The sequence below is a fragment of the Rhodamnia argentea genome, chromosome 5, assembly GCF_020921035.1.
Source record: "Rhodamnia argentea isolate NSW1041297 chromosome 5, ASM2092103v1, whole genome shotgun sequence".
In the NCBI taxonomy this organism is placed as follows: Eukaryota; Viridiplantae; Streptophyta; class Magnoliopsida; order Myrtales; family Myrtaceae; genus Rhodamnia; species Rhodamnia argentea.
The window spans coordinates 1260185-1270301 of record NC_063154.1 but is presented as its reverse complement, the minus strand read 5'-3'; the positions used below and the strand labels follow the sequence as shown (position 1 = coordinate 1270301).

The window sequence follows — 10117 nt, the reverse complement described above, 5'->3', positions numbered from 1 at the left end:
CCTTTTTTGAAATAATTTGAACACTTTAGAACCTTATTTAAGAAAATGATGACACTTCAAGCCCTTTTTTGAAATTTTTCCGGTGTATGATGAAATGCGAAAACTAAATTTTTCCGGATATATAGCACAATAAGAAAATCCCACCAGATATGTAAATTCTCCTATTTCATGTATGACGGAATGCCAAATCGAAATTTGTCTGACCATAGCACGATAAGAAAATCCCACCTAGGAGGTGAGACATATCGAGATGAAAAAAAAAAACCAATTTTTTTGACTTGTACCCTTCGGATAATCTAGAATGATACAAGATATTATAAGTTCGATTGTATAATCAGAAAAAAATAAATAAATAAAACTTGACTTGTAGTGAAAACATGTTGGTTAGCGTCGATCAACGGGGTTATTCACCTCGTGTTATGTCATATTCGAATTTTGTCCGTGTGATTTGCAGTTTGCCTCGTACTATTCTGTCTTGTCCAAGTGCAAGAAAAGGAAGGGTTGGACCTGATATCAAAAGTGTAAACGACTTTCGAGTTTCAAGAACTCTTCGCAAGCCCATGCCAAAACTTCAAAAGAGCGCCTCCACGGCATTGAGGAGGTGAGGTGCATCTAACCATTTATTTGTCCTAGAACGATTCTTCTCGCTCCTAAATCTCTACAAAGGTACCATCAAGAATGCTAAGTATCACAAACATTTTATCCTTCTCGTTGGAACTGACTTGAACAGCAGGTAACCTTCGTAGTCAGTACTCACATTCAGGAGGAAGCAAGATGATAGGCGACACTTTAAATAGGATCAAGGGAAGCCAAAAGGAGAAGCTCTGCAGAACTCCAGAGCATTAATCAAAACTAACTAGTACATGCCTACATCCATGCAGATGAAGCATGTTCCGACTAATGTACGGTTTTCTGAATGACTGGACATACGACAGTACAGTAGATTATTCATATCAGAACACTCTTCTGGAAATGCATCTTAAGAATCAGGTCAAGAAGGCAAGGTGACTAAAAATAAGTTTCCCGATCGAGGGTTGATAATTACATGGAGGTGGCCTGCTATTTGCTGCAACTTTTGCAATATAAGAACTTTTGGCAAATACCATCACTAACAATTGTCTTCTAAAGTTTTTTCATTCACAATAGATCAGGTCCAGTCATAATGGCTTAACTATCACATAGAACTAAGTTCCACATGGTAGGCATTATCAAGATGATGCTAATGAAGTTGCTCCAATTTGGAACTTGTCACCTTAAACAAATGATTCTGACTCCGCAAATAGCACTCAATGAAGCTTCAGCTGGCTGAACAAAAGAAAATCTCTGAATTAGCAGCAAACCTATCATGCCTGTGTAGTGGAAGAATCTAAATATCATGGATGAGACTAGAGGAATAAATTACCATCATGAATTTAACTGCTCTTGCGATGATTCAAGATCTCCAGCTCCACCCTCCGTTGGCACATAGGCATTTTCGGACATGTCCATGCAAGGGCTATTTTTGAATTGATCAATCTGATGGGTATCTGTCATCTGGTCTGTACTTCCTGATCCTTGAAGAGAGGTCTGCAACTCGGTTTTTGAGATCTTGGACAGTCCCTCGTTCTGCACATTTGCCACCTCTTGTGCTTTGTGTTTGTTAGGGAGCTTCGGAGAAATCGATGATTCGGGTGTTGCAGGAAGTTTAGCAGAAAGCCCTAAAGGCCCATGAAAGAGCAAATTGGCAACCACTCGGTCTATTGGATTGGTGTCTGTTTCAACATCAGCTGGCTTAACCTCCCTGTAACAACAAGCAATATAAAATGGACAGTGAACTTATCTTTGGTGCCAGAGATTCAACTTGAAGAAAGTTATACCAGTGAACAAGTTTCTACTTCAATTGAAGACGGTTTGTCAAGTTTCAAGCTCCTACACCTGAAACTTTGTTTTGCCAATTTTTTGGCACGAGTATAGATGAAATCAAGAAAAGAGTTTATCCTAAAACACATTGTTTTCCTAGTTATTGCACCTGATCTTTTGCATTTTTTGTCTTCTCAATTTTCCCCTCCATCCTATCTCATCATCGGGTAATTTACGTCACCCAAGGGCTTTATCATCAAGCTGACAGATAACAAGGATGGGAGCAAAACTAAAACAATTATTGCAACACTTCAGGACATGAACATTAAAGCCAGGGCATCGAGGACTGTATAACTGCAATAGAAAAAGAAAAGCATCCATCTTGCAGTAATTAAGTTCCTTAAAATAGGAATCAGTTTGCTTCTTTGGTTGATCTAAAAATTTCATCAAGGACAGGACCTAAAATGTCACTCTACTCTTGAAAAACAGAAGTAGAATATCGTCCTCACACCAACAAGGCCATCTTCAAACCTGATCAACCTAAAAAGGGTTCATCTATTGTCAGTCAATTTGCATATTGTTCCACTAGATCACGGTTGAAATTAGATGCTGCCGCTCATACCAGATGAATTATCCTATATCAAGTCACCTTGGCAACGTAATTATGGCAGACCACCCGTAAGTATGTTAACCAACCTGTTAAGAGCCTCTGCTTCCTCCTTTGCCAAGACTTCATGCTCTTGTGGATGCACAACAGTGCCAATCACATTACCAGTGTGTTGCCTTTTCACGGCACTTTTGGCCAGGCGATACAAGCTATCCCGTATACAGATTCTCGTCCTGTCGTCCAACTGCAGTACTCCACTTTATCATTCTAGAGAAATTGGAACCCACTTGGAAAAGAGGCAACTCAAAAAATAACCATACCTTTGCAATCACATCCTGAAGCCGATTAAGCACCACATCCTCAATTGAACGGCCATCAACAGCTGCAGAGACGAAGGTAGAACTATCCTGCTCTATAGAAGAACTTATGTCAGTTGAAGGAAGACTGCTCAGATCATCAACTTCCAAATGAGCCCCCTTGCTATGCTGATTCGGACTTTCCAGAGTAAGCATTTGAGCATCAGATGGACTGGAGACTTGGTCGCCAAACTGCTGTAGCTGTTTCTTTATAGCAAGCATTGCTTGCATTTGCTGGCGCCGCCTCAGCTTTTCAATTTTCTCTTGGGGCGTCATCGTAGGAGGTTTTCCTGGGGAATCGAGCCTCTTTCCTGTAGAGTCGACATAAGCAGCAGACACCTCGTACCCTGGAAACACGGTCTGACACATGACCTCCCCGGACTGGAAGCTCGTTGGTGAAATTATTGCTGGAAATGATTCTGCATAGTTCCTGAATGCAGCAGATTGCGCATATGGATCAGAGATCTGCTGGTAATGGGTAGGCTCATTTCCTCTAGTCCCACTTAGTTGATAGATAGATGATGGAAAGGGCGATAACTGGTGGCTGTACTGTCCCCCCAAATCCACATGCGAATACCGGGACCCATAAATATCTTGTGATAATTTCCCTTCAGCTTTCTCTCGGGACTTCTTCTGGCTTTTATAGGGTGTTTTTTGCCTGTAAACCTGCATAACGTAGCGAGAACCTGAAGAGACCGAAAACATCTCAATGGAGGGGACTGTGAAACTCAATCGACATAAACATGTACAAGTAGCGGTCTTGGCAGTCAAATTAGATGGTTATTCAGTGGAAGATGAAGAATGTCAACCTGTCAGGACAACTGGAACTTAGAAAATTTAAATGCACAATCTACATGAAGCAACCAACAGAAAATACTTTTGGCTTTCTATCTTTAATCTCGCATGAATATATTAAAATTTGCAAAGCAGATTGAACTACTGATATTGGCAGGATAGACAAGGCAATTTCAATATTTTCCATGAAAAGAGTATACCTTATCAGCACGTTCATTCAGGGTAAAAGTACTATCAACAAAAAGATGAGAGTTTTCTGCATGGGTCTTTCCTACCATGGCCATATTCTTCTACAGAGAAAAAAGGAAAAGCATTACTTAGAAGGAGAAAACAGTCAAATTCAGATTCCACATTCAGTGATCTGATTTACAGTACCTGATCCTTCACCACCGGTTCAACAATCACATTTCTTTGCTGAAAACTAATGGATGCGGGCTCATTCATTTTGTCATAACCAAGGTTGAAAGACTGCTCATCTTGATGCTCATATTCTGTTTTCACTTGCAGGATCTCTGATGAGCTCGTCAATGCTCCAGAAATCAAACCAGGACAATCCGCAGAAACGGAAAATGATTTTACTGGACTGCTTGTTGCATCTTTAGAAGAAGACCATATCTCATCAGCGTTATCAAGATTTACTTCGCCAAATATTGGATCATCATTGCTGCAAAATCATCACTTGTGAGGACATTCAGTCAGATGGATACCCAAGAAATACGAACTAAGAATCTCAGAAGAAAAGGAGAGTGTGAGCTGAGTAGAAAGTAGGTATTTTCAGAGTCAATAAAGCTCACCATGTTGCTTGATAAAGTAATTATTTTTGCTACCTATTCTACAAGGCGCCTTCTCGTTCAACAGAAAATAGGCAGGACTACAACAAAACGCCTTAGCAGTAGAATAATAGGAGTAGTTGTTTCTTGTCAATCATCCACAATTGAGAAGAGTTTTCTAGGTGTGAAGACATATGCCAACCCCAATAAGCATGACTACAAAGTAGCGAACTACCCAAATGACACAAGAGACATAGTTGGTATGCTACACTCTGCAGGCAAATGAGTCTCAAGCATTACCTAAATATTCGATCAAGATCATCAAAGCTGCTGATATTCTCCCATCCATAGTCAGCAAAATCAGTATGCTCTTTACCTTGGGTGTTTTCAAATATATCAGTATCTGCATCATGTTGAGCCGTCTCCGCTGGAGAAATTGATGTTTGGCGATAAGTATTAGAAATATCCCTAGTCAACTCAACATGTGCTGTGTGCTTCGTGTCACAAAAAATAGCATTTTCACCACCTTTAGATGAATTGTATTCGTTAATTTCTGTCACATTATCGGGCACTCCAGCGCCAACAGATCCTTGCTCATCTTTAGCAGCTTCCGATGGAGACAGATACGGCCACGAGTCCAAGCTTGATACAAAAATCCCTCCATTTTTGTTGTTTCTGTTGAAGCATTCCAGCTTCATGCCACGGAGATCGAGTTTTGAAAGGAGCGCCTTCTGTTCACTAGGCCTAAGGGTCGCGATGTCTTCATTTTGTACTTGCTTGGGCTGATCATCTTCCTTTCCAGCTGGATAAGGGACTATATGTTCGCCATTTTCCCCAGCCTCACCCCATATGATATTAGTGAGCTGAAACAGCAAATTGTCAAATTTTGAGATGAACCACGGTACAAAAAACTAAGGAAACCATAAGTCACAATATTTCCAATTGCAATAAATGCCGCAAATTCCATTCGTTATTGGTACACGAGTGAGGAAGGGAGTGGCGGGATGGCATTTACAAAGCACAACCCGCAAACCAGCTGAGAACCAGTGAGAATCATGCCATTTTAAGCTAAGTTATTCTGCTCACAAGTACATCGACTGGTCCACCACCCTACGTGATGTATAAAAACAAAAGGCAAGACAAGAAATTAAATTCACATGACACGGTCTTGCTCTTCAATCAAGCGGGTCACTCATAATTCTTGCCGAAATGCTTTGGCCCCAAACTTTTTATCAGACAATTACCCACACACGTCGTATTTTTCCATTTATCATTCCGAAAGAATTGGTCCTGCTGCTTCTTCGATCATTATAGCTCCACTACAAAAGACTTTAGAGGCAGAAAAAGATTTAAAAACTGACAGAATCGCCCTTCCGTATATTCTATCTTAGATTTTCTACAATAGCTTGGTGTTTAACGTTCTCGAATCCGAACGTGATGCATTTCTCCTACTCAATGAGCAAAACTCTGAGGACAATGATATCTTCATTCAACAGGCTCTACAAGGAATTCCAGCAAACCAAGAACAACCAAAGCCCAAACCTTCAATTTCAAGAACTCAAGCACAAAAGGTGAAGCAATAAAGAGGTTGACACTCCGAACAAAAAACGAACTTTACCTCTTCGTCGTTCCAATCAAACATATCTGGTGAAACAACACCAAATCACTACATGAAAATCCAGTCGAGGGACACCCTTGTAAATAACTCCAAACATGGCCAATTTCCTAACAGATCACCAAAACAATCACAAAGGCCATTAATTCTTCAACCCCAGGAAATAACAGGCCACAAAGACACGCAGAGAGAGAGAGAGATAGACTGACTTTTAGAGAGAGAGAAACAGGACATAGGTACAAGACGAAGCCTTCTCCACATAGCACACAGTTGTTTCCCCAAGGGAGAGAGACTCGTGTGGGAGTGGGAGGGCCTAGAGTCCACGTGACGTCACGTGCGACTAGTGATGGTGATTGTAATTTCTCGAGTGAGGGCTGGGTGGTTCTGGGTCGCCGACACGTGTGAGGGGGCGAATCTGAACTTGTGGCCAGGAAAGGTGGATCTAGTTCTCCGACGCCATTGGTGGAGACGGGGATTTGGCGTTTCATTTAGGCTGCATTTAGGTTTCATTTGGGGAGTGAGTGGGCCGTGTGACGAGTCGAGCTGGTGGTTCGCTTGGTTTGGGACGTCGCTTTCAATTTGGTGACGGCGAAAACCAGATAAAACCCCCTTTTTCCTTCATTGGTCTTATCAACGGATTACACATTGACATTTTGTGGTAAATTAAGGTACGGATAACAATATGTTTGATAAGGTAATTTCTGAAATAAAAATTCATTTGATCACTTAATTTTATTTTTATATTTCTGAAGTAATTTTTTGCTTCAAAAGTTATTTTCGACCTACTTTCAGAAATAAAATAAAAAAAGTTATTTAAAAGAAATAAAAATCTCTCGACATCAATTTCTCTTTTACTTTGACCTCTTTTAATTCTCAGCATCTCTTTATCTCTCTCTTTGCTGCGAATCACTCTTTATACTCACTCCCAACCATACTCCCGTTGTTGTTGCCAATCGCCGAACATCTCCGCCACCGCTACCCGCCACTGTCGGGTCGCTATCTCCGATTGTCGAAGTACAAAATAAATAATTTTTTATTTTAAAAAGTAAATAATATTTTTTTAATAATAATAAAAATTCTCTAAAAAAATTCAAAAATTACAATAATATCAATTGCGATAGTTTTTTAGCAATATTATTTTTCTTAACAAATTATAAGACATATTCTATGATTTGGTTAAATATAAAAGTATTTGAGTAATACGAGTCAAGTATGGGTCGTTAAATTTTTACAGTATGAAAATGGGTCAAAACGAGTTAAATGAGTCAATATAGGTTTGACCATATTCAACTTGACCCAAACTTGACTTGACCCACCCGTTTAACACCTCTAGGCACAAGCGAGGAAATACCGGAACTACTTGTACTTTTAGCGTGAATATGTGGGCTCGACCATTCATTAACATAATTTTCTCCATAAAATTGGTCCCCATTCACATAAATAATTAAATGACAAATTATAAGTAAATTCGTTAGTATTTTTATTTTAATTTTCTCGAATAACATGCATTTTATGTTATAATCAATACTTTTTTGTAGAAAATTTTGTGTTAATAATGTTTTAGAAGTATAAAATTTCAAGCGTTACCAAATAAATTTTTGTTCCAGGAGTAGAAATTTTGTCCTGTTATCAAACGCTTTTTTTATTAGAAATTAACTTTTATAGCATAAGTTTAAAAAAAATCCAATTTTGCTGAGAAGCAAAAATAAAAAAAAGCAGAAGTGTTACCATGCGCACCCGCAGCAAATTCACTAATGCCCAGTGGAGACAAATCTATTGATCTGTCGAAAACAAAATCACCTTTTGTCACCTTTTTTACTTTTCAAGATTAACCTCGATAAATATAATTGTCATTTGCTGAATAACCGTTGGCTTTTTTTCAATGCTGATATGATCGGTCATTTGATCAGATTTGGCTTATTTATTTGCAAGTTCCGATACGATGATAAACTATATTGGTGCAATACAAGCATTTAACCTATACTATTTATACATGACGATTCTCGTGAGATCATTAAATAAACAAATAAATTACAATATTACCTCAAAAGTTGGCATGTATCAGCACATTTGAATACATCGAAGCTCTCGCTTCATCCGGAAAATGGGTATATTAGGGAGTAATGCTAAAGAGACGAACACTGGGCGTCCATACTATCGCTTTTTCCACTGTGCAATATATAAGTTAGTAATTAAAAGGCTCATCCGGTTCAATATTCTCAAAAAACTTTTAGCCTCCAAACGCCTTTTGATAAAAGTTGAGATATTTGGATTGCGTTTCGTTCAGCTTTTTCTAGAGGTTTTGGAAGAAATGCAAAAGGGTTTAGCCTAAAAGGGCTTTGGGGAAATACAAAGACTGTTTGATAAATTATACTTTGAGAAATAACTTTTACAGAAAAATGGTTTAGTAAAAACACATTTGAAAAGTCCATTTGGGTGATTAGTTTAAATTTTTTAATTTGTTCAAAATTGAAGAAATAATATCTGCAACTTTTTTTAATTTATGTTGTGACAACAAAGTTAAAGATAGGTATTAACAAAGTTATAAAAAAAATATTTCAGTATTTCGAAAATGCTGAAAATTCAAAGTTGATGAACTAGGCCGCCGTTCAGCCGAAAGCCCCTTTTTTAGGAAAGAACCAAACGCAACCTTGGTTCAACATTCCCAATGACTTTATGAGTTAAAGTTAGCATCTCTAAAGAACCCGGTTCAGCCCAATGGACCAAACAAAAGAAGACGACCTAGTTTATGAAGCAATTTAAACAATACAAAGACTATTTGACCCCCCCCCAACCAAAAAAAAAAAAAAACGAAGTCTGTTAACTATGCAAGCCTCAACCTGCATTGGCATTTCACTTTTTTGGAATGCTGCTTTCCATATTATAATGATTTTTTCTTCCAACTTTGCCGTCACTAATGTTTTTATATTCTAGTTTTGCCCTCGAAATCACTGTTCATGTTCTCTCTCCTTGAATTAAACGTCCTGGATGTGAATTTCGTTATCCGTCTAGCGCCTCGCCGATGGTCGCTGAGGGACTGAGTTCGCACGTTGGGTCAATGATTATGGGCCTGGATCGCCGGGGTTCTAGGTTTTGTGTGGGTCTAGGTCACTAAGGTTGCACGACCCTCGACATCGCCTCACCTGGGACACCCAAGGTCGCGATCTCAGCGATGTCTCGCTTGGACGCTTCGGTTCAATTAGCAATGGATTTGCTTTGGCCAAATTTGCTTCAGTGATGTGATATCTCTATTCTCCGGTAGTCATATCCTCTCTTTTTTCAATTTTTATTTTATTTTCTTCAAAGCTACTTTGCTATATATATATATATATATATATATATATACGTATAAATAATTGCTTAACAAAATGAATTTATTTTGAATAAATGGACCTTGAGTTAAGATTTTTTTCTAGGGGAAATGACTTTGCATTTTCTTCTAAAAGACATCTTTTCATGTGATTTTGTGTGCATGCATATTTTCAAATCCACACGTTGTACAAAACTTTGCCAGTGATGACTTCTTACAAATTTTCAAGTACAAGGATCATTTTGGAAAAATGGAAGTCCAGAGGATACTTTGAAAGTTGGCTATCGATACGAGTTGCTAATTACGTTTTTTTTATTTCCGTTGACTCCATTGACCGTCGCTAACTACGGAAAATACTAGCAGATGCAGAGCCCATCGAAAAAGTCAATAAGTTCGGGGACCTCATTGAAGCAAAAAAATGTTCGGACCATCACAATGGGAGAACGTATCGAATTCAAGACCCAACCGGCAATTCTAAAACTTTTGGGTAGAAAATAAAAAAGGAGAGCGGTGAAAAAGTTTGTGGGATATGTGAACTGAAAATTCTAAAATTTGTTATAAAAGTGCAATTGAGCCCTAAAACTTATAAAAAAAAGTGCAATTAAGTTCTAAAACTTGTCATATTGGTGCAATCTAGTTCTTCCGTTAACTCTTTCAATGAAAAAGGTTGACGTAGTGGCTAAAATGATGTTATTTCGACCCAAATTTTATTTTTTAATCAAAACCTCAATTGAATAAAACAAAAAAAAATGTACTTTTATAAAATACAAAAAAGAAAAAAAAAGAGGCAAGGGCAAGGGCGGCGGGCGCTTTCCAGTTCCACCG

General features: G+C 38.5%; 1 protein-coding gene across 8 annotated transcripts; it reads right to left on the bottom strand.

Moving 5' to 3' along the window:
• Positions 1 to 1005: 1005 nt before the first annotated feature.
• LOC115742219 (protein LNK2-like) lies at positions 1006 to 6343 on the bottom strand. 8 transcript variants are annotated; one of them, XM_030676364.2, is made up of 10 exons: positions 5986 to 6182; positions 5299 to 5392; positions 4894 to 5230; positions 4668 to 4794; positions 3973 to 4261; positions 3798 to 3887; positions 2767 to 3468; positions 2536 to 2690; positions 1403 to 1780; positions 1006 to 1305 (listed from the first exon to the last, which is right to left on the bottom strand). In XM_030676364.2, the coding sequence occupies exons 2-9, from the start codon at positions 5332 to 5334 to the stop codon at positions 1405 to 1407; spliced, it is 2112 nt and encodes a 703-aa protein (XP_030532224.1). In that variant the 5' UTR covers positions 5335 to 5392; positions 5986 to 6182; the 3' UTR covers positions 1006 to 1305; positions 1403 to 1404. The 8 variants fall into 8 exon arrangements, 7 of the variants coding, with proteins under 7 accessions (XP_030532224.1, XP_048134557.1, XP_048134555.1 ...); XM_048278600.1 differs by having other exon boundaries at positions 4668 to 4791; XM_048278598.1 differs by lacking the exon at positions 5299 to 5392 and adding an exon at positions 6192 to 6343 and having other exon boundaries at positions 4668 to 5230; positions 5986 to 6092.
• Between the last annotated feature and the right edge of the window lie 3774 nt (positions 6344 to 10117).